At 38.4% G+C, this 27,613-nt stretch overlaps 1 protein-coding gene across 10 annotated transcripts in view; it reads right to left on the reverse strand.

Annotated features, from left to right (window-relative positions):
- Positions 1–27,613, reverse strand: part of SLMAP (sarcolemma associated protein) — a gene marked incomplete at its 5' end in the record, with an annotated part of 151,090 nt that overhangs the window by 75,763 nt on the left and 47,714 nt on the right. For 7 of the 10 annotated variants that reach the window (XM_079713807.1, XM_079713815.1, XM_079713814.1 and 4 more), the window contains one exon: positions 10,866–11,013. In XM_079713807.1, the coding sequence (XP_079569933.1) occupies positions 10,866–11,013 (148 nt within the window). Of the gene's footprint in view, positions 1–10,859; positions 11,014–27,613 lie in introns of all 10 variants that reach the window. The other 3 variants (XM_079713812.1, XM_079713809.1, XM_079713806.1) reach the window with 1 other exon arrangement.

Consider the following 27,613-nt stretch of genomic DNA (forward strand, 5'->3'; position numbering starts at 1 on the left):
CTGAAAACATGCTGGCTACAAAGGAGCATGCTGGGAATGACAGGAAAAACCAAGAGGACTACAACCAGGTCCTTGTCCTTGAGATTTCAATTCAGTTTGTACACAGAACTAGAAATATCTAACATAACAACAAAGGGGGAAAAATGCTATAAAGCACTGTGGGAATTTGAAATGGACAAGGGCAGGGGCATTTATGAAGAGGGTAAAGAAAAAAAAAGAATAGGATTTCAAAAGCTATAAATGGAAGGAAAGGCAGAGAGAGTGGCATGAGCAAAGAAAAAGAAAATGAGAAGGATGTGAGCGAGTTGCACATCTAATGAGGGCAGCTGGAGGAGACTGGAGGGAGGAGGTAAAGAATATATTTCAAGGCCCTTTAGGTGCCAGTAGTTAACATGTATAGGTGCTAAGCACACTATACATGTTAACTACTTATGACAAACCATGTAAATCGTTATTTTTATGTTCTATTTTTACAGATGAGGCAACTGAAGTCAAAGAAGCTAAACTTGCTTGAGATCCCATTTTGGCAAGTGGCAGCGCTAGTATTCAAAAAGTTTATTCTCCCTCTTGCCTCTAAATAACGTTGCTTAACATATATTAAGGGAAGTAATGGGAAATAAAATCAAAAGGTTGAATTGAGTCCACATTTTTGAGGGTCTCAAGTGTACAGGTAAGCATTTCAGACTTTATTCTACAGTATGACACAGCTACTTAAGGCTTCTAAAAGCAGGAGAATGATATGAATAAAGCTGTAACAGAAGAATATTTTGGAGGCAGTGGGTTGGCAAAATATGGTGGCCAGAAGTGGAGAGCTACTGTAACATTCTAGGTTGGCATCTGGAAAAACAAGTAGTAGCAGGGAAGGGAGACAAATGGTGTAGGTGACAACTGCTAAAGGTAAAGAAGAGACAGGATTCAGAAAAGATACCAATATTCTGAGCTAGAGTGTTTACAGAATGATGGAGCAGTAAACGAAACTGGGAAGTTAGTGGACTGCTCTAGTTTGAAGGTGGGAATTAGGCTTTGTACAGAGTAATTATAAGGTGAAAGTAGGACATACAAGAGGAAACAACCAAGCAAGCAGCTGGAAATACAGGTACAGAGCCAGGAAGTATGGATTCACAGCAGACAACATGAGAAGGGAAATTTGGGACTTGAGGATAAGGCAAAGCACATAAAACAGTTGCCAGAAACTTAATAGAGCAGAGCTCTTAAACCTAGTTGTCCAAAAGAACAACCCAAGACTTTTTAAAAATAGGTATGCCTAATAGAGGGAACCTACCTCAACATAATAAAGGCCATATATGACAAACCCACAGCCAATATCATTCTCAATGGTGAAAAACTGAAACCATTTCCTCAAAGAACAGGAACAAGACAAGGTTGCTCACTCTCACCACTATTATTCAACATAGTTTTGGAAGTTTTAGCCACAGGAATCAAAGAAGAAAAAGGAATCCAAATCAGAAAAGTAGTAAACTGTCACTGCTTGCAGATGACATGATACTATACATAGAGAGTCCTAAAGATGCTACCAGAAAACTTCTAGAGCTAATAAATGAATCTGGCAAAGTAGCAGGATACAAAATTAATGTACAGAAATCTCTTGCATTCCTATACACAAATGACAAAAAATCTGAAAGAGGAATTAAAGAAACACTCCCATTTACCACTGCAACAAAGAGAATAAAATACCTAGGAATAAGCCTACCTAAGGAGACAGAAGACCTGTATGCAGAAAACTATAAGACACTGATGAAAGAAATTAAAGATGATACAAACAGATGGAGAGATATACCATGTTCTTGGATTAGAAGAATCAACATTGTGAAAATGTTGTGAAAATGTACTGAAGCCCACACACCTACAGCCTGTGCTCTGCAACAAGAGAAGCCACTGTAATGAGAAGCCCGTGCACTGCAACAAAGAGTAGCCCCCGCTCACCGCAACTAGAGAGAGAAAGCCTGCGTGCAGCAATGAAGACCCAACACAGCCAAAAATTTAAAAATAAATAAACAGGGCTTCCCTGGTGGCGCAGTGGTTGAGAGTCCGCCTGCCGGTGTAGGGGACACGGGTTCGTGCCCCGGTCTGGGAGGATCCCACATGCCGTGGAGCGGCTGGGCCCGTGAGCCATGGCCGCTGAGCCTGCGCATCCGGAGCCTGTGCTCCGCAACGGGAGAGGCCACAACAGTGAGAGGCCCGCATACAGCAAAAAAAAAAAAAAAAAAAAAACAAATAAAGAACTAGAAAAAATTCACAATTTGTATGCAAACACAAAAGACCCCAAATAGCCAAAGCAATCTTGAGAAAGAAAAACAGAGCTGGAGGAATCAGGCTCCCTGACTTCAGACTATACTACAAAGCTACAGTAATCAAGACAGTATGGTACTGGCACAAAAACAGAAATATAGATCAATGGAACAGAATAGAAAGCCCAGAGATAAACCCACGCACATATGGTCACCTTATCTTTGAAAAAGGAGACAAGAATATACAATGGAGAAAAGACAGCCTCTTCAATAAGTGGTGCTGGGAAAACTGGACAGCTACATGTAAAAGAATGAAATTAGAACATTCCCTAACGCCATACACAAAAATAAACTCAAAATGGATTGAAGACCTAAATGTAAGGTCAGACACTATAAAACAGAGGAAAACATAGGCAGAACACTCTATGAAATAAATCACAGCAAGATCCTTTTTGACCCACCTCCTAGAGAAATGGAAATAAAAACAAAAATAGGACTTCCCTGGTGGCGCAGCGGTTAAGAATCCACCTGCCAATGCAGGGGATACGGGTTTGAGCCCTGGTCCGGGAAGATCCCACATGCGGTGGAGCAACTAAGCCCATGCGCCACAACTACTGAGTCTGCACTCTAGATCCCGCAAGCCACAACTAGTGAGCACTGATGTCACAACTACTGAAGCCCGCACACCTAGAGCCCATGCTCTGCAACGAGAAGCCACCTCAATGAGAAGCCCGTGCATCACAACAGTAGCCCCCGCTCACCACAACTAGAGAAAGTCCGCGTGCAGCAATGCAGCCAAAATTAAATAAATAAATTTGCATATTAAAAAAATAAAAATAAAATAAAAATAAACAAATGGGACCTAATGAAACTTAAAAGCTTTTGCACAGCAAAGGAACCCATAAACAAGACAAAAAGACAAGCCTCAGAATGGGAGAAAATATTTGCAAACTGACAAAGATTAACCTCCAAAATCAACAAGCAGCTCATGCAGCTCAATATAAAAACAAACAAACAACCCAATCCAAAAATGGGCAGAAAACCTAAACAGACATTTCTCCAAAGAAGATACAGATTGCCAACAAACACATGAGAGGATGCTCAACATCACTAGTCATTAGAGAACTGCAAATCAAAACTACAGTGAGGTATCACCTCACACTGGTCAGAATGGCCATCATCAAAAAATTTTAACAAACAGGGCTTCCCTGGTGGTGCAGTGGTTTAGAGTCCGCCTGCCGATGCAGGGGATACGGGTTCGTGCCCCGGTTCGGGAAGATTCCACATGCCGCGGAGCGGCTGGGCCCGTGAGCCATGGCCGCTGGGCCTGCGCGTCCGGAGCCTGTGCTCTCAACGGGAGAGGCCACAGTGAGAGGCCCGCGTACCGCAAAAAAAAAAAAAAAAAAAAAATTGTAACAAACAGTAAATGCTGGAGAGGGTGTGGAGAAAAGGGAATCCTCTTGCACTGTTGATGGGAATATAAATTGATACAGCCACTATGGAGAACAGTATGGAGGTTCCTTAAAAAACTAAAAATAGAACTACCACATGACCCAGCAATCCCACTACTGGGCATATATCCTGAGAAAACCATAATTCAAAAAGAGTCATGTACCACAATGTTCATTGCAGCACTATTTACAATAGCCAGGACATGGAAGCAACCTAAGTGTCCATCGACAGATGAATGGGTAAAGAAGATGTGGCACATATATACAATGGAATATTACTCGGCTATAAAAAGAAATGAAATTGAGTTATCTGTAGTGGGGTAGATGGACCTAGAGTCTGTCATACAGAGTGAAGGAAGTCAGAAAGAGAAAAACAAATACCATATGCTAACACATATATATGGAATCTAAAAAAAAAAAAAAAAAAGGTTCTGATGAACCTAGGGGCAGGACAGAAATAAAGACGCAGATGTAGAGAATGGACTTGAGGACATGGGGAGGGGGAAGGGCAAGCTGGGACGAAGTGAGAGTAGCACTGACATATATACACTACCAAATGTAAAATAGATAGCTAGTGGGAAGCAGCCACATAGCACAGGGAGATCAGCTCGGTGCTTTGTGACCACCTAGAGGGGTGGGATAGGGAGGGTGGGAGGGAGACACAAGAAGGAGGGGATACGGGGATATATGTATACATATAGCTGATTCATGTTGTTATACAGCAGAAACTACCACAACATTGTGAAGCAATTATATTCCAATAAAGATGTAAATAAATAAATAAATAAATAAATAAATAAATAAATACAAAGGGAAACAAACAACAACAAAAAAATAGGTATGCCTAGGTCCCACACCTAACAAGTCTCCTTCTTAGGGCTGAAGGGTGGGATCCACACATGTGTAGTTTTACAAAGCTCTTCAGGTAATTCTGGTGTATATCCTGGGTTGAGAAGCCATCATTTAAATGAACAAAAGAAGACTGCCATGCCATCAGACAGATTCTCTCAGTCAATCTGGCAAATTTGGCACATTCTATGTTGAATCAGCTTTGTGATTTCCGCTAGTAGCAGGAAAGTGGAAGTATGTAAAGCTTGTGGTGAAAGTTTCCAAGAGCTAGAAATAAGCAAAACAGCATGGCCAAAAATCACGGAGTAGTCAAGAAGTTGGTGAGAGTACCTCTGAAATGCCAATGATGGGTTCCAAAGGACAGATGGGTAAAGAAGCCTGGGGCTGAAGCTACTGAGAAAGATGGGCAAACTTGATGGCAAAAAAAGATGGTGCAAATGATTGGCAAGGGTTTCAGTAATAATTAAAGCACCTGACCCTGAGCTAAGCACTTTATGTTCACTCTTTCAGTGTTCACATTGAACACTGTGCCACAATGTGAACACTCAATATTATACCACAAACCTTGAGATAGCAGTATCATGAGTCCCATTTTACAAGATGAGGAAATTAAAGCTGAGACAGGTTAAGGAGAGGTAACTGAGTCACAGCAGAATAAAAAGGGCAGTGGGTAACAAGAAGGTTGCCAATACCCAATCCTCATATAAGCCTCCAGATTAGGAGGAAGGTTGTCAAAATATTAGTTGAGATGAGGTGGTAGAAAGAACTTTTGTAAAATGGCAGATAAAGATTTATGAGACGTTTGAAAATTTATTCAACCAATATGTGCCAGGTTAAGTGTGGAGAGTCTACAATGAAAACAGACACACTGCCTGTTCTTGAACAGCTTACAGGTTAGTGAGGGAGGCAACCATACAAAGAGGACGAGTACAGTGTGCAACAGGGACATGGAAGGGCATTTTGTTCAGCCTAGGAAGGTTTCTAGGTGAAGGAAAGATCATGTGCAAGGGCTTGAAGGCCAGAAGGGGCAAGACCTACTGCGGGGAGTAAAAGCAATTCAGTGCAGTTGTAGCACAAAGCAAAAGGAAGATACCATTTGCCTTACTCGTAACAGGCCCTTTGTTCATAGAGGCTTAACCTAGGAACAGAGTGGGTAAAGTGGGACCTGGACTGATCAGCTAATTGGAGTTATATGTGAAGTTTATAGAACTAAATGGTCCCAAGATTTGCAACAGAGGGTTACTGTAATGTATGACCCAGAAAACTCATGCCATCTGAGCAGTTTGTGGGTTTGTGAACAGAGGAGTGGCCAGCAATCAGGTTGTTAAGGCTCCCATTCCAGGAGGATCTGATAGGTTGGCTTTCTCTCTTTCTCCCTTCCTTTTTCTTTTTCTTTCTTTCTTTCTTCTTTTTTAAAAAAAATCTATTAGAGGGCTTCCCTGGTGGTGCAGTGGTTGAGAGTCCGCCTGCTGATGCAGGGGACACGGGTTTGTGCCCCGGTCCGGGAAGATCCCACATGCTGCGGAGCATCTAGGCCCGTGAGCCATGGCCGCTGAGCCTGTGCGTCCAGAGCCTGTGCTCTGCAACGGGAGAGGCCACAGCAGTGAGAGGCCCACGTACCGCAAAAAAAAAAAAAAATCTATTAGAAAGTCATCCTATTTGTTTGCAATAACATTTTATATCTATAGGGCAGGGTATTACTAAAGTGCTGACCAATGAGTCTTTTCCCTGAAGCCACACTGTGTGGAAAGCCAAACATCAAAATCAGCTTGTTTTGGAGAGCTTGGAAAAGACGACACACTAATGTGAACTGATATGTTCAATGACCTCAGACTCATCACATTTTTAACAAAAATCCTGATTTATATATACATCACACACAAATATAAAAACACTTTTATATATTATATATATATATATTTTAAATTTCCTTTTACACATACATTATTTTATACAAATACATAAATGTCATATATCCTAGAGGGGTTTTATTTCAGTTTTGCTAGTCTTGCCCTTTTTAATTTGGCTCCCACTTCTCCTTTACTCCTCCTCTCCAATCATACTCCAGGAAGACTCACATTAATGACTAGTATGTATGCATTCTTCCATGTTTTCCCATGTTCATAAAATCATACACAAACACATGCATATAAATGTACATTTATAGGGACTGATGAGACTTTTTAAAAATAATGAAATTACTAAACATAATCCTTTCCTCACTCAACAATATATCTTACAAAAATCCCTGCAATTCATATAATACTAATGTATTCTTTTTAATACCTGCATGAAGGGAAATATAAAAATTATCCTTCCATTGTTTTTTGTACTATGCACACTGATGCAAAAAAATCCTTTCATAGATCCCCACAAACTAGTTTTTATCATTTCAAGTATCTAATTTGATATCCTTATTATAAATGTATTCAAAAGCATTATAGAGCCTCTGTCTCCTAGAGTAATGGAAATATAAACAAAAATAAACAAATGGGGCCTAATTAAATTTATAAGCTTTTGCACAGCAAAGGAAACCATAAACAAAATGAAAAGACAACCTACAGACTGGGAGAAAATATTTGCTAATGATGCTACCAACAAGGGCTTAATTTCCAAAATATACAAACAGCTCATACAATTCAATTACAGAAGAAAAAACCAACCCAATCAAAAAAATGGGCCCAAGACCTAAATAGACATTTCTCCAAAGAAGGCATACAGATGGCCAATACTCACATGAAAAGATGCTCAACATCGCTAATTATTAGAGAAGTGCAAATCAAAACTACAATGAGATACCACCTCCCATGGGTCACAATGGTCATCATTATAAATTGGTGGAGAGGTTGTGGAGAAAAGGGAGCCCTCCTATACTGTTGGTGGGAATGTAAATTGGTGCAGCTACTATGGAGAACAGTATGGAGGTTCCTTAAAAAACTAAAAATGGAGTTACCATATGACCCTGCAATCCCACTCCTGAGCATGTATCCAGAGAAAACCATAATTGAAAAAGATACGTGCACCCCAATGTTCATAGCAGCACTATTTACAACAGCCGACACATGGAAGCAACCTAAATGTCCATAGACAGATAGACATAGACAGATGAATGGATAAAGAAGATGTGGTTTATATACATGATGGAATACTACTCAGCCATAAAAAAGAATGAAATCATGCTATTTGCAGCAACATGGATGGACCTAGAGATTATTATACTAAGTGAAGTAAGTCAGAGAAAGACAAATATCATATGATGTCACTTATATGTGGAATCTTAAAAAATGATGTAAATGAACTTATCTACAAAACAAAAATAGACTCACAGACATAGTTTCATTTCTGAATTTAATTTATTAATACCCTAATCAGGATTTTTTATCTATTGTCACAAATGAAATTAGTTACAATTTTCTTCTTTGTACTTTATCTGTATCAGAATTTGGCACTAATGACAGGCTGCTGGCTTCTTCAAAGGATTTTGAGAGCTTCCCATCTTCACCTATGTTGGAGTATTTAAACAACATTGGATTTATCTGTTTTTTAGTAAGACCAAATTCAGCATTGGTCTTGGATTGGACCCATTTCTGGTCAATCTTTAATAACTTTTTTAGTCTCTTTTAAAGAAATCAACTTAAAAGTTTCCTACATCTTGGGATAATTTTGCCAGGAAAACATTAATTTACTCTAGTTTTTTTTTTTTTTTTCTTTGCCATAGTTTGGCATGTAACAGTCTCTAATAATTCTTTTGGTATATCCCAGATCTGTGTTTATATCTCCTTTCTCATTCCTTATATTTTTTTAACCTAATAAAGGAATCAAGGCTTATTAATTACCTATTTTATTTTACTGTTTTGTTTTAAAGATCCAGCCTTTGGGTTTGTTTAATCCCTTTCAGGGTTTTTTGTTCATTTCATTAATTTCTGCTTTTTTATTTCTTCTTCCCAACTTCTTTTTCTTGTTGTTCTTTTTCTAATTTCTTCTAAGTACCAAGTTCCTTCATTGTTTGTCTTTCTTCTTTAATACGGAAAATATTTAAGATTATAAATTTTTATCTGAGTAAAGGATTTACTGTATTTTGGTATGAAAGTCTCCTTTCCTTTCCACATAGTTTGAAATTCCCTTTTTGATGTCTTCTTTGATCCAAGAGTTATCCAGTAGTGTTGCACAATTTCAGTAGGATTTTCCAAGTGATATAAAGCTTATCATAATACTGTTTGGCATAGAGCATCTTTTTTTTTATTTTTTAAAGCATATGTTTAAACAGTAATACTCAACTTGTGACACAGCTGTATCCCAAGAGGCCATGCATAATATAAGTCAACTTTTTGAAGGCAATAAATACCAAAAGAAACATTTTAAATGATGAAGAAATTTTTCTTTACTTTCCTTAAAGTTGGCACAAAAGATAAATTTTCAAAGAAGCCTGCAAGAATCTATGTTGTCAAAATAATATTGAACTAATAGTAACCCTGAATCTCAGAGTTGTCCTCTTAGCTTTCTACAGCATTTTCTAAAGTGGCCCCCACAGCTAGATGGGGAAGAAGAGTGGGAAGGAGTTTGGAACTTACCTACATCTTGTAACAGTCACCCCCTTGGAGATCTGCATATATGTTAGCATGTTATAAGGTCGGAGAAGTCCTGACTATCTTTGGTTAACTAAGCATTCCTAAATGTATTTGATTACTTCATTCTTCTATCAATTAACACCTTTTAATTCTCTTTGTTTGAGAAATGCAAGCCAAGAAAATAGATATTCCTTGGAGAGAAAGACAGTGTAATCAAATTCTGTCTTCTCTGTGGGCTCCTCACAGCTGGGGTTCAGTAAATGTTTGCTGAATGACTTGCTAGCAGAAGAGGTGTGATGTGGCAACAGCAGATATCAGAGTGTCCACTGCAGCTGTTCTCAGTATGTTTACACATAAGTTGAGTTCTCTTAGTAAGGAGCACTCAATATTTTGCATCAAAATACAAACTTTCCATTCTATTTTAAATTGTAAATGAAAATTCCTAAGACGTTGGCCCTACACACATCCAAATTTCAAAACCTAACACCTTAAAAAAACAAACAAGCAAACAAACAAAAAACCTAACACTCTGAGGAGGCCAACAAAACCCAGCAAAAATAATACTGCAGTTGCAGTATGTAAACGTATATGCACGTGTACACACACACACTATCATCACCAGCACCCCCTGGATTCCCATATCTACTGTGCAAAATGCCAGAGACTAATGACTTAAGGTATTATCAGATCAGAGTGTGCTCAGAGAAACAAAAGGAGAAACTTGCCAATCGGTTCCACTATCTATATTAAACTGCGACAGTGGGACTGCATACTTTTGGTTCCTATTTATTTAGTTTTATGATTCAGCCATATAATTTCTTGGTCATAAAGTAAACAGTGAACTAGGTAGGGCCCAAAAGCCTCAGAATTGTAAAATTAATCTAAATTTATTTAGCTAGAGAAATCCTAGTTTCAAAAACTTGAGATATGAAATTTTATATTCGTGGTAGCTGCCTACAGAATTCTGATTTTGTTTGGGGCAACAATGAAGACACAACCAAAAGGGATGAATCATAATTGATCTATGCCAGTCACGGATCTCCTGCTTACTTTTGCCAAGTAACTTCCTTCCCAGGCTCCTTTGTAGCTACAGTTAAAGGTATGTATGTGACCTACCCATGCAGCCAGTGAGACAAAAGAAAGAATCTGCTGGAAGGAGTCTAGGAAAGATTGTTCTTTCAAACATGAAAAGAGAGCCACACAAAAAGGCATTTTGCCCCCACCTTATCTTTTTTGCCTAGGACACTGGTGTGAGGAAAATAAAGCCTGGGGCTGCAGCCATCATCCTTAGACCATGAGGCAACAAGCAAAAGCGTAAAAAACCAACATGTAAGGGATAACAGAATGGGAGGACAGTAGACCCTGGATTCCTGATAACATCACTGAGCCAAGTGAACAAAGTCTGGACGTACCTACCTCCAGGCTTGTTGTTAATAAGTTAACAAGAAATATCCTTATGGTTTAAGCTCCTATTGGTTGAGTACAGCATCACCACAGCCAACTGTTTCCTAACTGACTCAGTAGTGCCCTGTGTTTTCATACTGTGATAAAGATTATAAATTATTTAACATTTTAGAATTTAAAATTTTAGAAAAACAATAGGGAAAGTGAGAGACAACTTTTCACTGCATAAAATGTTATACTTAAATTGCTTCTGCAAGCATGAAATGTTTTGTAACATTAAACAACAGAATAAAAAATTAAACAAACATGGCAAATTAATAGGAAAAATCAATCCATACCCGTACCTTTCCGTGTGTTCTCCGTCACATCTACCCCAAACTGGATAATGTCACCGGAAAGAATTTCACATGGTGGACTTTCTTCAGAGCCTCGACTCAATCTCTGACTATTTATAAAGGTACCATTACTACTTTTAGTGTCTTGGAGATAAAACTGCAAAAATAAAATTTTAAAAAAGAGCCAAAGATTAGTAGTAATAATTCCAAACCTACTTTTAAAAAATAGTATCAATACTTCCAACTTTGCAAACTATTGCAGGTAGATTTTTTTCCCCCCTATCAATTCAAACCGCATACTTCAGCTAAGATTCTCCTTCATTACATGTGAAATTAGAACCCTGAAACTGGGTGATTTAAAATCCAGCTGGACAAAATGGTATATCACTTCAGGAAACAGTTTACAAGGTCCTCAAAATGTTAAACAAAAGGTTAGCATATGACCCTGCAATCCTACTCTGAGGTATATACTGAAGAGAACTGAAAACATATGTCTTCACCAAAACTTGTACACGAATGTTCATAGCAGCATTATTCCTTATAGCCAAAAAATGGAAACAACTCAAATGCCCATCAACTGATGAATGGGTTAACAAAACATAGTATATCCACATGAATTATATTATTTTGCAATAAAAAGGAATGAAGTACTGATTCAAGCTATAACATGGATGAACTTTTAAAACCTTATGCTAAGTAAAAGAAGCCAGTCACAAAAGACATATATTATGTAATTCCATTTATATGAAATATCCAGAATAAGCAAATCCATAGGGATAAAAAGCACATTAGTGGTTGCAAGGGGCTGAGGTGCTGGGGCAGAGGGTGGGATGGGGTGGGGTGAATAACTGCTAATGGGTATAAGATTTCTTTTTGGGGTGATTAAAAGGTTCTAAAATTAGATAGTGGTGATGGTTGCATAACTCTGTGAATATACTAAAAACCAATGAATTGTTCATTTTAAAAGACTGAATTTTATGGTATATAAATTATATTTCAATAAAGCTGTTATTTTCTTCTTTTTAAGCCAGCTACACAAAACTCTAATTTTATCTTTCCATCTCACTCTGACTTTGTAACTTTGCTCCTAGGATTTCTGGGTTAAGTCAAAGGAAGTGCTATTTATTCCACAGGCAACGACAATTGGTGTTAGGTAACACCTGTATTAATTGCTATCAGTTAACTAACATACGTGGTATCAGGCCCAAAACATCTTCAGTAAACTCTTTGTGATAAACATTTTGGAGACACTAGAAACTAAAATACTGGCATCAGCTATGAAGGTATCACTTCCTGGCCCCCCCAAACTTGCCTTTCATCACTTGGGTAATCCTCCCTCTTTAAGAAGGGAAGGGACAGCAGGAGGCACAGGAAGCCTACCTATTTATCACCTACCTAGTCCAAGAGAAATTAGGAACAACTGGGATCACACACAATAGACTTACTAGGAAGAGAACAACCAATAAAAAAAGATGTACCTTTCTTTTTGCATCTTTCTACACTCTCCAGCCCTGCTTATTCTAGCAACACATTTTCACTGAATGCCTTCCTAAGGAAGAAAGGAAAGAAGAAAACTAATATTTATTAAAATACATGTTGCACCACCAGGCCCTCATTTAACCTTAACATTAAAGCTATGTTATAGATATTATTTCCATTTATAAGTGAGAAAAGTGGGGCACAGGCAAGTATCTTTCCAAACAGAGCTATGGAATACAGAAGCAGGGATTTATATCATGGAATTAAAAGGGACATTTTTCCCCCATTACTTCACACTGACCTTTATGTTTCATTTATCCTTCACTCCTCCCAAAAACCCTCTTCCAAAATGAAACACAACAGAAGAATAAGCAATTTGCAGAAGATACGAAAATGACATTTCTTTTCATTAATTCCTAGGTGACAATTTAAAGGCCACCAGGCTGTCTATAAATGACTTAGTCTCTGTTTATAATTCAAAAAGAGACCAACTGTTACTTTGGCTAGCAGTTTATGTAGTTAATTACAGACCATTAATAAAGAAAATTGTGTTGATATTTTACAAGTCCATTTGAAACTTAGAGGCCTTAATATTTCACACCAGGGAGATAAGCACAGGCAATATGCTCAAGTAGGAACAATTATCCTCAAGATTTTTTCTACACTGGAACCTACTGCTGCACTGTATAAACGAGTTTGTTTTTTGTTTTTTAATTTTAATATATTCTTGGGAAATGTGGCAATATCTGAATTCTGGTTTGGTCATTTTCAGTTATATGTGCCTTGGCAAGCCAAATAAGGGGATTATAGATTTACAGTGGTTTCCAAACTTCAAATTCTGATCCATTAGTGTGTTACTAAGTCAATATAGTGGGCTGTTACTAGTGGTTTAAAAAAAAAAATTAAGAGAACAAAAGTAAGAACATATGAAATGAGGCTCAGTACTGTTGAGAAAACTCTGTTTGAAAAACAAAAATGTGTGTGTGTTTTTCTATGTGTATACACACACACACACATATATCTCAACACCTGTTTGTAGCTCTTAACTCTAAAACCATAAATTTTCAAATTAAAAAAAATTTTAATCAATATTAACCCATGTTCTTTTCATTCTAACATGTCTATATTATGTCCAAAGCACACCATGGTATCTTTGACCTTCATTTAGCTTGAACATACCATTTAACGTTAGTTGTTCATTGATCCTCTGCTCTCAACCAGCTAATGGCTTCCAAACACCTTGGAATAAAGTCCAAAGTTCTTACCATTACAGCCAATAAAGCCCCACATGATATGACTCCTGGTTCCCTCTCCAAACTCATTAACTCACACTATTTTCCTCCCTTATCCCTCTCAGCCACACTAACCTCCACTCATGCCCCTGAGCCTCCACACTTGGGTATAGCTAGACTGCAATTGTTTACTTCCCTGCAGAAATATTTTCACTGATTTAACCTTCTGCCCTTGGTGTTTTGAAAAACTGTTATTAAAAATAATGTTTCTGCATCTTCTATGAAACAATCTACCACTATTCAGTCTACATTGTACAGAAGCTATTCTATTTACTATCAGGTTAGATAGGTATAAATAAGTCAACTTGTTTGCAAGGCACTGGGAAGTGACTGTGGTTACAGTCCCTGGATGCATTTCCTGTAGCAGGTATGTCAGTTGGTCCTTTGTCACTTTCAAACCAGAAATATATTTCTCCTCTATGCTGATACACCTTTTTCCATCAGGCTTTTTTTTTTTTTTTTTTGGTCTGCATTGGGTCTTCATTGCTGCACATGGGCTTTCTCTAGTTGCTGCGAGCGGGGGCTACTCTTCGTTGTGGTGCATGGGCTTCTCATTGTTGTGGCTTCTCTTGCTGTGGAGCATGGGCTCTAGGGGCGTGGCTTCACTAGTTATGGCACATGGGCTCAGTAGTTGTGGCTCTCGGGCTCTAGAGCGCAGGCTCAGTAGTTGTGGAGCACGGGTATAGTTGCTCCGCGGCATGTGGGATCTTCCCGGACCAGGGATCGAACCTGTGTCCCCCTGTACTGGCAGGCGGATTCTTAACCACTGTGCCACCAGGGAAGTCCCAAAAGAGAAAAATTTTAACTACTCTAAAAATCAAATCTTGTTGAAGCTTTAACTATCTTTATTTCCTAGTAGCCTAAGGAATGCCTAAGCATCTCTGGTGTTTGTATTAGCCACTGGGCATTCACTTTGATGTTGAGCAGATATGTAAGGAGCCCAGAATTTATAAAACCCCCTGTAGCTTGTGGCCAAAGTTCAACTTTCACTGTTTTCAGGTTTTATCTTCAATTAACTCCCTGCTTTCCCCTGACTGAAGGTTAAGCTCCCCCAAATCAAGCACTGATGGTGATCCCTGAACTGAAAGGTTGTCCTTGCCCCATCAGTCACTTTTCCTTGTTTCTTTTTTTTTTGAGGGGGGGAAGTATTTCTTTTATTTAAAATTTTTAAAAAAATTCATGTAAATAAAAATAAAAAATAAAAAAAAAAAAAAAAAAAAAAAAAATTCATGATGATGGATCTGTGTGGCAACAATGAAAATAGTTTCAATAGATTTTACTCAAAATACCATTTATGCAATTGTTCCCAATGTACCTCAGAGTGACTCACTGAAACTTTGCTCTTTCCACCTCTCACCCTTTAAAAAAATATTTCCATTGGTAAAGGTTAAGTATATCTAAGAGAATCAGATGACTGCATGAGAAAATAAATCAATGGCATCAATGGGAAATTAACTAAATATGTCATCAAATTTTTTAGAGTTGACTTTCTGATTATGTGGAATATTTTCAAGGTAATTCTCATATCAGGTTAGATCTCATGTAAAATAACTTATATATTTACATTTAAATAAAAAAATATATAGAGAATTATAAAAGTTTTTTAACATGTAAATATTTATATCATTTAATATTATTCAGAAAATGTTCACAGCAAATATAATGTAAATTTTTTTTACTTAAAATCTGTTTTTTTTCTAAAATTGAGGCTTAAAATGCAATTTTGTCATTTGAAAAAGTTTTGTTACCATCTCCACTACCACCTGTGGAGAATGGATAGATTGTGAGAATTGAACAGATCACTTTGAATATATATTTCAATTCTACAAATTATAGGATGCATACTTTAAGCAATAATGAGGGATTAATCCTGTAAAAGTCAGTAAGGTCTCAAATCAGTTCATCTCTTAAAACATATATATATATATATTTTATTTTCTAAGAGAAACAGTTTGTGGAAGTGAATAATATTCTGTTCTTAATTCTGCTATAGTATGAAACACCCTATATGTGGGAGTAGGAACTATGCTTATAAATGAAATTCAGCCCATTGTCATATTTATATTGCATTCTACATATTTAAAATATGAGAAATTTTATATTAAAACATTCATATCTTTTCTTTATCCTTGTTTCTTGCTTATTACGATTACCTTCAAAGACGCAGGCACAGCACTTTACAGGTTGTATAATTTGCTCTTTGGCCTTCAGAAAGTTTCTGCTCTTTCACTCCATAAACAAATACATTTTGCATCACTTTCAACTTCGGTACAATTTGTAAATGCTTTCATTTCCACTATAATGATAAACTGCTTCTTTCTAGCTTTTCTACGTTGACAGGTTTTTGCAATATCTAACCACCAATAGGGATTTCCCTGGTGGGCCAGTGGTAAAGAATCTGCCTCCCAACGCAGGGAACGCAGGTTCGATCCCTGGTCGGAGAACTAAGATCCCACAGGCTGTGGGGCAACTAAGCCCGTGTGTCGCAACTACTGAGCTTGCACCCTCAATGAGAGAGCCCGTGTGCTGCAAACTACAGAGCCCAGGCACTCTGGAGCCTGTGCACCACAACTAGAGAGAGAGGAAAAAAGAAACCCACACGTCACAACTAGAGAGACGCTCACGAGCCGCAACAAAAGATCCCGCATGCCTCAGTGAAGATCCCACACGCCTCAACTAAGACCCGATGCAGCCAATAAATAAACACACACACACACACACACACACACACACACACACACACACACAGATATGATGATAGTAATTATAAAAAAAATCCAACCACCAATAGATTAATAACATTTGAATTAAAGCTTCAGAACAAAGCACAAACACAGGAGACGTGCCACAGGCCAGAAGCCAGAAATTCTAAGTCCATATGGGGGGGTTTTTAAAAATGTGAATGCAGAGTAGATTCTGGATTCTAGATGGCAGATACTACATTATAGATTTTTTTTTTTCTTTTTCTTGGCCTGCACCATGTGGCATGCAGAATCTTAGTTCCCTGACCAGGGATCAAACCTCTGTCCCCTGCAGTGGAAGTGTGGAGTCTTAACCACTGGACCACCAGGCAAGACTCCATACATCATAGATTTTTAATTTACTTGAATCACCACCTAAAATGAAAAAGAGTGACTAAGACAGCAAAACCAAAATCCCATGGGCAACATTTGCAACAAAAATTGGTGACAAATTATCCATATGAACCTCAAAATACAAGCGGGGAAAACCATCAACAGTCACAAGACCTTCATGAAATCAGCATCTGTGCAGGAGGATGTATTTGGAAACAATGCAGGATTTGAGGGACTTGAGAACCTCAAAATAGTCACTAGATATTTACTGGACAATATGATGGCCAATTTGAGAAGAGAAGATGAAAATGGGGAAGGTTCAGCCCAATCCACTAACAAGTGAGTATGAGGTAGATTCTGAAAAAGGCTGGAGCAGTCTGAGTCTTATAAATTCTTTTTTTTTTTTGCGGTACGCGGGCCTCTCACTGTTGTGGCCTCTCCCGTTGCAGAGCACAGGCTCCAGACGCGCAGGCTCAGCGGCCACGGCTCACGGGCCCAGCCGCTCCACGGCATGTGGGATCTTCCCGGACCGGGGCACGAACCCGTGTCCCCTGCATCAGCAGGTGGACTCTCAACCACTGCGCCACCAGGGAAGCCCCTGAGTCTTATAAATTCTTAAAACCAACCTACCAACCAAAGCTGCCTTCCAGGATAGGGCTCCACACTGTGGGAAAGCTGTTGGGTGTGGAACCAAAATTGATCATGGCAGGGACAATAGAGACAAGGAAAGAAAAGACCCAGATAAAAGTAGAAAAGGGGAAAGGAAGCCATCATATTTTTAAACATTTTACAAAAACAACAGAAGAGGGAGCTCTGTGACATTAGAAAATTTATCCTGAATCATGACCCCCTTCTGTAAGTTCAGGAAAACAAATTTCACATAAAAATGAGCAACAGAAAAATATCAGTGTCCCATGCCATAGTTATTTTTTTAAAAAAAAGAATAAAGAGCAAAATAACATTCCCTACAAATAATGACAGACAAACCTTGGGAACAGATCAAAATTATACTATTTCAGAACAAGCTAAAAGACATTAGGAAAATAACTCAAGGCACAGAAAAGAAATATAAATCACAATTACAAAACTCAGGGAAAGGTGAAAGAACTCAAAAAGAAATAGAAAAAAAGGGAAATCATTTCAGGAATGAGTACAAAATTAAAAGGACACAAGTAACTAAATATAACAAAAAATGCCTTAAGAGAAATAAGAAATAAAAAGAAGGACATTTTTTTTGAATCAAAAAAAATGAAGAAAGTGAAATCAGCAAAATGGCAGAGTAGGCGGCTCCAAGCTCTCACCCCCACACAAAGGCTGAAAAAACAGGCAGAAACTGTCAGAACCAACTTCATCAGAACCTTGGAAAGCAAAGTTTTACAGCAACCATGTGAACGCTGAATCAAGAAAAAGGCAACTTAAAAATGGTAGGAAATCTTGGAACTTCCCTGGTAGCATAGTAGTTAAGAATCTGCCTGCCAGTGCAGGGGACACGGGTTCAATCCCTGGGCCAGGAAGATCCCACATGCCACGGAGCAACTAAGCCCATGTGCCCTAACTACTGAGCCTGTGCTCTAGAGCCCACGAGCCACAACTACTGAGCCCACGCACCACAACTACTGAAGACCAGGAGCCTAGAGCCCGTGCTCTGCAACAAGAAGCCACTGCAATGAGAAGCCCGTGCACTGAACGAAGAGTAGCCCCTGCTCACCGCAACCAGAGAAAGCCTGCGCACAGCAATGAAGACCCAACACAGCCAAAAAAAAAAAAAAAAGTGGGAAATCTTCGTGGCATTCCTCACCCTTGTCCCCTCCCTTCCCCCTGTAAAACAGAAGCCTTGAAGACATCAGCCTGAATTCCCACTGTGGGACCCTGTTACCTGGTTCCAGAGAGAGTAGACCTAAATTGCAAATTTTTGCGTCCGTCTATTCTAACATGTCTGGGGGCTACCTGAAGGTCTGACTAGAGGCTCTCACCTCTGTTTAGCCTAACTCAGAACTCACCCATGATGGAAAAGCAGTGGCTTGGCTTGCTGAAAAAGTGGGATTTATCCAAAGTGGTTCAACATAAGTCAATCAATATAATATACCACATTAATAGAAAAAAGGAAAAAACCAAAATGAAACCAAAAGATCATCTCAATTGATGTAGAAAAGGCATTTGACAAAATCCAACACCCTTTCATGATATTAAAAAAACAAACAAACAAAAAAAAAACCAACCCAGAAAGCTAGGACTGAAAGGAACTTCCTTAACATGATAGAGGACATTTATGAAAAACCCACAGCTAACATAATACTCAATGGTGAAAGACTGAAAGCTTTCTTCCTAAGATCAGGAACATGGCAAGAAAGCCTACTTTTCACCATTGCTACACAATACTGTACTGAAGTTCTAGCCAGACACAAGAAAAAGAAATAAAAGGCATCCAAATTGGAAAGGAAGAAGTATACTATGTCTATTCACAGATGACAAGATTCTCTATATGGAAAATCCCATAGAACCCACAAAAAAGCTACTAGAGCTAACAAACAAATTCAGCAAAGTTGCAGTTTACGAGAAAAACACAGAAAAATCAGTCGTGTGTATACATCAGCAATGAACAATCCAAAATGGAAATTTAAAAAGCAATTCAGGGGCTTCCCTGGTGGCGCAGTGGTTGAGGGTCCGCCTGCCGATGCAGGCAACACGGGTTCGTGCCCCGGTCCAGGGAGATCCCACATGCGGCGGAGCGGCTGGGCCCGTGAGCCATGGCCACTGAGCGTGTGCGTCCAGAGCCTGTGCTCCGCAACGGGAGAGGCCACAACAGTGAGAGGCCTGCGTACCGCAAAAAAAAAAAAAAAAAAAAAAAAGCAATTCAATTTATAATAGCATCTAAATAAAATACCTAGGAATAAATTTAACCAAAGAAGTAAAAAACTCGTACAATGAAAACTACAAAATACTGCTGAAATAAATTAAAGACAAATACAGGCATAGCTCGTTTTTTTTTTTGTTTTGTTTTGTTTTTTGTTTTGTTTTTTTGCGGTACGCGGCCTCTCACTGTTGTGGCCTCTCCCGCTGCGGAGCACAGGTTCCGGACGCACAGGCTCAGCGGCCATAGCTCACATGCCTAGCGCTCCGCGGCATGTGGGATCTTCCTGGACCAGGGCACAAACCCGTGTCCCCTGCATCGGCAGGCTGACTCTCAACCACTGTGCCACCAGGGAAGCCCCCATAGCTCGTTTTATTGCACTTAACTTTACTGTGCTTCAGACATTTCATTTCTTACAAATTGAAGGCTGTGGCAACCCTGGGTCAAACAAATCTATTGGCGCCATTTTTCCAACAGCATTTCTTTTAATTAAGGTATGTACATTGTTTTTTTTTAGACATAATGCTATTGCACACTTAATAGACTACAGTATAGTGTAAACATAACTTTTATACGCACTGGGAAACCAAAAAATTCGTATGACTCGCTTATTGCGATATTTGCTTTATTGTGGTGGTCTGGAACTGCACCCACAGTATCTCTAAGGTATGCCTGTAAACAGAAGGACATCCTGTGTTCATGGATTGGAAGACTAAATATTAAGGTGTCAAATTTACCCAAACTGGTCTACAGAGTCAATGCAATCCCTACCAGAATCCTAATCGCCTTTTTTGTAGAAATGGAAAAGTGAATTCGCAAATGTATATGGAATTGCAAGGGACCCTGAATAGGCAAAACAATCTTGAAAAAGAAGAACAGGGTCCATCCAATAGGAAAAGAAAAGTTTCCTCAGCAAATGGTGATGGGACAACTGGATAACCACGTGCAAAAGTTGGACCCTTTCCTCCGCCTATATACAAAAATTAACTCAAAGTGGATCAGAGACCTAAATGTGAGAACTAAAACCGTAAAGTTCTCCTCAGCCATTATTTCTTCAAATAATTTTTTTCTGCCCCTTTCTTACTCTCTTCTGGGATTTCCAAAATGCATATATTGGTACACTTGATGGTGTCTCATAGGTCCCTTAGGTACTGTTCATTTTTCTTCATCTTTTTTCTTTCTAGTCCTCAGACAGAGTAACTTCAGTTGCCCTAACTTCAAGTTTGACTCCTTCCTCCTGCTCAAATCTGTCACTAAATCTTCCACTGAATTTTTATTTCAGCTATTGTATTAATACTTTTACAATTTCTATCTCTCTACTGATCTTCCACACTTATTCACACATTGTTCTCCTGTTTTTCTTTAATTTGTCCATGGTTTCCTTCAGCATTTTGAGCATATTAAAAACGGTTATTTAAAAAGTCTTTGTCTAGTAAGTCCAATGTCTGGGCTTCCTCAGGGATGCCTTTTGTCAATTCTTTTTTTTTCCTGTGAATGGGCCATAATTTTCTATTTCTTTATATGCTTTGTAATTTTTTTTGAGAATTGGACCTCTTGAATATTGTAATGTGGTAAATACAGAAATCAGGTTCTCTCCTCACCCTAGGGATTGCTGTTGTTACTTGATGAAGGCTGCAGTCATCAGTTTATTTACTGACTTTTCCAAACTATTTTTTGCAAAGACTATATTCTTTGTTGTGTATCATCACTGAAGTCTCTGTTTTGTCATCTCCATGGTCATCCAGTGACCTAACAGAGATTCCCCTAAATGTCAGGATCCAATAAGAAAAGGCAGGAAGGGTGTGTTTTGTCTCTTTAATCCCCTTGGCAGATGCCAGAGAAGCTGTTTAGTCTGTGGGGTTTGAAACAATGGCCAGCCTCTGTGCCAGGCCCTCAGCAATGAAAAGCAGTGACAAAAACATAAAACCCCAATTTTTGAAAGACAAGCAAAGTCACACCAGGAATCATGGGTCACCATACCCACAGTTACCCACCACAGGGCTAGGGGATGGCAATGGTAGCCACTGTGCAAAACACTGAAATTCTCAGAAATTTATCACCCTCTTCTTCATTAAGCACTCCCCTGGATGCTGCAAGTGTTTGCTTAGACTCCAGAGTTCCAAAATAATTGCTTCAGACAGTTCATGCTAGCTTAACAGTTATCCTGGTGAAGAAAACCAATTTTTGGAGATTTCTCCTCCATTATTTTTTATGGTGTCACTCCACAAGTCCCGAATCTATAATAACAGCTACCATTTATTGACTGCCTGCTATGTGCAAGCACTTCTGATCTTCACAACAATCCTACCAAGTAGCTATTACCATGTCCATTTTCTAGATTAAGAAACTGAGGCTCAGGTATATTAAGTAGATTGCCATGGTCTCACAGATAGTACAGATTTGACACTGTTATTCCTTCAAAACCTCCACAACACCTTCCTTCTCTCCTACTTAGACTAAACAGTCTCTGGTCTTTGAGTCCAAAGTTATGAAATCCCACTTTGTTTATGAAGTTTTCCTGAAGCAATCAGAATAGGAAGTGCCAATTTCAACTCTAACTCCACTATTAAGGCAAATCATTTTAATCTATAACGTTTACTTGGCAACTGTCTGGAGAGATTGCACATCCATAAAATCAAATGTGGAGCCACTCTACACTGAGAATAAATTAAGAGAGTATGCATTAAGTACCAAAATCCTGAGAGGCAGGATTAGGATTAATAAAGTTAGGCACAGTCAGTTGCTAACAAGACATTTAAGAGTAAGAGAGGTGACCTGAATGAAAGGCAAGGAGGAGGAGGAGATGGAGGAGGAACAGGTATTACAGTATATTTATATATAGTTAAGGCCCAGCCCTAGAGGGTAACCAAAAACAAAGGAAGAAGTGGGGAAATATAAAATAGAGTGAAGCTATAAAGAGAGGGCCTGAGCACTGCACTTAGGAGTTGAGATTTCTTAAGACAGAAGCTACTACTAAAGGATTTGATGAAAATACTGTTTTAGGGAGATTATTCCAACAGCTCTGATAATCTAGCAGCTGTGTGTAGGATGAACTGCAGTGGGAGTCACTAGAAATAGGGAGATCCATAACTTGTACGTTTTTGCCACCAACAATTTAGTTATTTCTTAGAGTACACAAACTTAGTTTATATGCATGTTCAATATGGATTTGTTTATATAACCTTCCTGGCTTCCTGACTAGCAAAGCACCACATATTTCAGAGGCTGGAATTTTTAAGCTGTGCCACTGAAGGAGGAAATAAAAATTTTATTCACATGCCATAGGGAAACACATAGAAAAGTGGTAAAATGTTCTCACCAAAATAAAATCTCACAGGTAAACTAGAATGAACTTGTCAATATATACCCAAAGGTCTTACAAATGCTATGAAATTGCCAGGACTTTTTCCATCTCCAAGTGACATCCCAGACACATTTGTTGTAAAGTAATTCTTTCTTGTGGAGCCAGTCCATAATAGAAAGAGAAAGCAAAAGTATTTCTATCTCTCTACATAGGAACAGAGATACGATTATGTAGAACAGAAGTAGAGAAGATGGGGAGGAGAAACTTTTTAAATTTAATGAAAACATTACAAAACATATAAAACACAGCTAGAATGATTACACCCTTCTAAAATATGCAAAATTGTGACAACCCTTCACTGAGAACTCAAGACAAAGTAGATTAGATTTCTGAATCTCAGCAAGATGCAAAATAAACATATTATCAGAACATTACAGTTCTGACAGGTGAGGCTACTGAAAGCCTGTACCAAATTCCAATTTGGAAGAGATTAACCTATTTCCTATAACCCAAAACTGATGGGTTGATAGGCAAATCCTGATTATTTTCTCCTCTCATGATGTGTTAATCACAGCAAGATGCATTCTTCTTTGTCTTTGAAGCTCCTACTGAGGTAATTAAAGAACAGATACTAATCTCAAACTCAGTCTTTTAGACCCCAAGAGGTCTTAACCTCAAACGTTAAAATTTTAACATCAGTACCTAAAATAAACATGTATTTATTAAAATACCACATATTTTAGCATATTAAGGATTGAGCAAAGGGATACTGTGATATTTTAAATACATAATACTCTGACAATAATTTATAGATCATTATTTTCCTCACAAAATGTTAGCTTAAACCATCCTGAGATCAGCTGAAATAACAATAAAATAATTGCACCTCCATTCTTTATCTCTGATAGTTAAAAAACCTCACCCATAGAATAACAGTCTTGTTTGCCACAAAAGGAAATCATTGTGATCACATCTGTGGGAAATACAGAACAAGGTCACTATATATAAAGGATGTAGCCCTACATATTGTTTAATAATGCACACTATGGGCTAAATCTAAGGACAGTTGATATTGATTTATACAGTCACTAGGAGGTAGGGGAGAAGGAGAAATTAATTTTTTTCCATTAAAGATTAGCAAAATTGGCAAAATAGGAATCTAGATCTTATTTAGGAAAACAAAAACAAAAAACTGCCCACACATGAAACAGTCTATTTGGCAAACAAACTAAATGGAAATGTTAAAAGACACAAATAGTACATCTGCCCCCCAAAAGAACATTCATAGTTTTTTGAAATGCTTAATAAAGTAATCAAAATGATTATGATGGCCTTTTCTATTCTTTAAGCATAACCACTCAGGTCGGCATATAATTTTAATGTTTAAGACAACTTGTTCTTTACTCACGTCTCCCTGTTTTTAGTGACAGTTAATTCTTCAAGAGATTTATCTCCTCAAGGCTTTGACAATTCACACATCCATAGGGGAGTTCTTTATTTATTTTTTTATTATTATTTTTTTTGCGGTAGGCGGGCCTCTCACTGTTGTGGCCTCTCCCGTTGCGGAGTACAGGCTCCGGATGCGCAGGCTCAGCGGCCATGGCTCACGGGCCCAGCCGCTCCGCGGCATGTGGGATCTTCCCCGACCGGGACACAAACCCGTGTCTCCTGCATCGGCAGGTGGACTCTCAACTATTGCACCACCAGGGAAGCCTGGGGAGTTCTTTAAAAATTATAATACTTCTACTTTGAAAGAGAAGAGGAAACAGTTACTGAGGACTATAAGTGAATATATAGAAATAATAATGATGAAATTTATGAAACAATGGGAAATGACTATTGGGACCAAAGAAAATAACCCCTTACGGGGTTGAGTATAGTGCAGAGGCTCCCATTTTTCTGCCCCCCACATGATTCAGGTATTCAAAACATAGTCTATTCCCAATATCTCTCATGACATTTCCCAATACCTCTCATGACATCCACTGTTTCTCAGGATGAGTAGGTAATGCCCCCAATTAAGAGTCACTAATTCTTTTTTTAATTTTGAACTGAAATTTAGTAACAGAAAGTATCACATTCAAATTCCACCTCCATCTACGGCTTTAACACAGGGCCTTAAACATTTTTCCAAGGTTTTAAGGGCCAAAGGTGAAGCCGCTGGGAAGTTTTTCTTTTAAAAGTGTTGTTGATTTCTTTCACTACCATGAAAGGTAACATCACTTATATCCAGAATTCACCTATGTATACAGAAATTTTAAACACAGAGCAAAGCCAAAGAAGAGTTAATTGTTCAACAGTGTCAAAAAGATACCACATAATTTACAATAATCACAAGTTTTTGAGTTCTTACCATATGCTTGGATAAACTACTTTCCATGCATTCTTCCACTTACTCTTTAAAACAGTCCTATGAGGTAGATTTTTATTTTATTATCCCTATACCACAGATAAAGAAATTAGGACTAAAATAGGTTAACTAACCTGCCAAAGGTAGTAATGGGGAGAGATGTACATTTTAAACTTTTTAATCTCAACTATTCTGCTATGCTACTTATGTTTGGTCATTTCACAACCACTATCTCTAATGTTTCTACCAACCATCACATGAATTCATCACATGAATTAGGAATGATTTTGTTCATTTGATAGATCCGCAGGTTGAGGCTGAAACACAAGCAACCTATCTAAGTAACCTCTCTACAGTCACAATAAAATCACAAAACAGCAATCAGGCCTTATGATGCCAAATTATCAGGAAAAGTGAACTTTAAAAATTTCTTTCAGAAGTGCATTCACTACCTTCTACCACCTATTTGACATACAATCCTAATAAATTTGAGTTTCCCAGCTTCCATGTCCATGGCAACTTAAAAGGGAACAAGCATATGCCAGGGACTATGCTAGGCACTTTATACACATAACCTTATCTAAACTTCAGAATACTATGAAATAAGTAGTATCCCACATGAACATACAGGGTAAGAAGTTAAATTATATGCCCAAAGATTACACAGAAAGTAAGAATGGCAAATAAGGTCTATTAGACACCTCATGACCATGGCAAATCCCTTGAAGATCAAGATAAGTGATATCCCTTTATCTCAGTGATATCCCTAGCCCTTAACAAAATGCCTGTTGAACAAGCATCAAACAAGTATTTTATTTTTTTAAATAAATTTATTTATTTTATTTATTTATTTTTGGCTACGTTGGGTCTGCGTTGCTGCGCGCGGGCTTTCTCTAGTTGCAGTGAGCGGGGGCTACTCTTCGTTGCGGTGCGCAGGCTTCTCATTGTGGTGGCTTCTCTTGATGCAGCAGAGCACGGGCTCCAGGTGCACTGGCTTCAGTAGTTCTGGCGCATGGGCGTAGTTATTCCGCGGCATGTGGGATCTTCCCGGACCAGGGCTCGGAGCCGTGTCCCCTGCATTAGCAGGTGGATTCTTAACCACTGCGCCACCAGGGAAGCCCCACACAAGTATTTTAAATAAATATTTAGTGAGTGTGATATTTATAGCCCCGACTCATTCCATCATTTACCCACCATTTCCTGAGCACCTGTGAACAGGAATTCAGCCATCAGCTGCTAAAAATAGAATATGTGACTTTCCAAAGTCACTTAGAGCAAATGCAAAACAGTAATAACAACAAATACTATCAGTAGTAATAATGTCAATAACCCCATAGGGCATTCAATATGTCACCAATTCCTAGGAATTCTGATTCAGAATAATCTCTCAATTCCACACTGCCTTTCCCTCCCCATTACTGTTCCTCTAACGCAGGCCCATAACATTTGCAAAGACGATGGCTATGATTCCACACTCTTCACCGTCTACACTGATGCTAGATTTATTTCCTAAAATACAAACCTGACCATTTTGTTTCCCTTTGTAAAATGGCTGTTGACCCTTTGCCTTCAAAATTAAATCTGAGAGCTCTGATAACTTCCAAAATCTTTCATAATGACCTCAATCACCCTATCAAACTGGATTTTCCACTTTTCCTAAAAGTACCATCCATTCCATCCTTGCTTAACTACTACCAATTCCCTACACAAGCCCCAGGTATGATGCTTGCTTATGTTGTGCTTGGACCCGAAAAGCCCTTGCTTCCACCCACCCACACTCTTTACTTGTTAAAAGCCTCCTTTTCTTTCTGAAGCCCCAGTTTAAATACCTTAACAAATAAGATTTCTCATTCAGATAACATTTCTCACTAAATAATATTACACCTAAACCAGATACTCAAGGCTTTATTCCAGGTTAAGCCTCTAACTCCCAACCCTCTATGCCCAAATCATACTCTGAACAGCATTACAATTCCATCTTTTAAAAACTATAACATTTATTCCCTGTCAGAAAGTTCCAATAGGCACAAGTAACAAATGATGTTTTAAAATACATTTCGAATAAATGAAATAATTCATACTTTAGAATGGAAGCTATAAAATTTTGATTTACCACCGGATAGACCAAACTGTATTACATCCAAATAGCAATATACTATATGGAACAGAGGATACGTTAAAGGTTTGAATTCCAGCTCCATCACCTTCTAACATACTGTGTGACCTTGAGCATGTTATTTAACCTCTCTGAGCATCCTTTTAGTTATAAAGGGTTATTTATAAATCCCTACTTATAAATTGGGGATAATATCAGTATGTACCTCTGAGTGTTTGTTGTAAAGGTTAAATGATGTTAAGCATGTAAGGTATTTAGCACAGCATTTGTACACAGTAACTGCTAAACAAA

Source organism: Hyperoodon ampullatus (genome assembly GCF_949752795.1).
Source record: "Hyperoodon ampullatus genome assembly, chromosome: 10".
Taxonomy (NCBI): Eukaryota; Metazoa; Chordata; class Mammalia; order Artiodactyla; family Ziphiidae; genus Hyperoodon; species Hyperoodon ampullatus.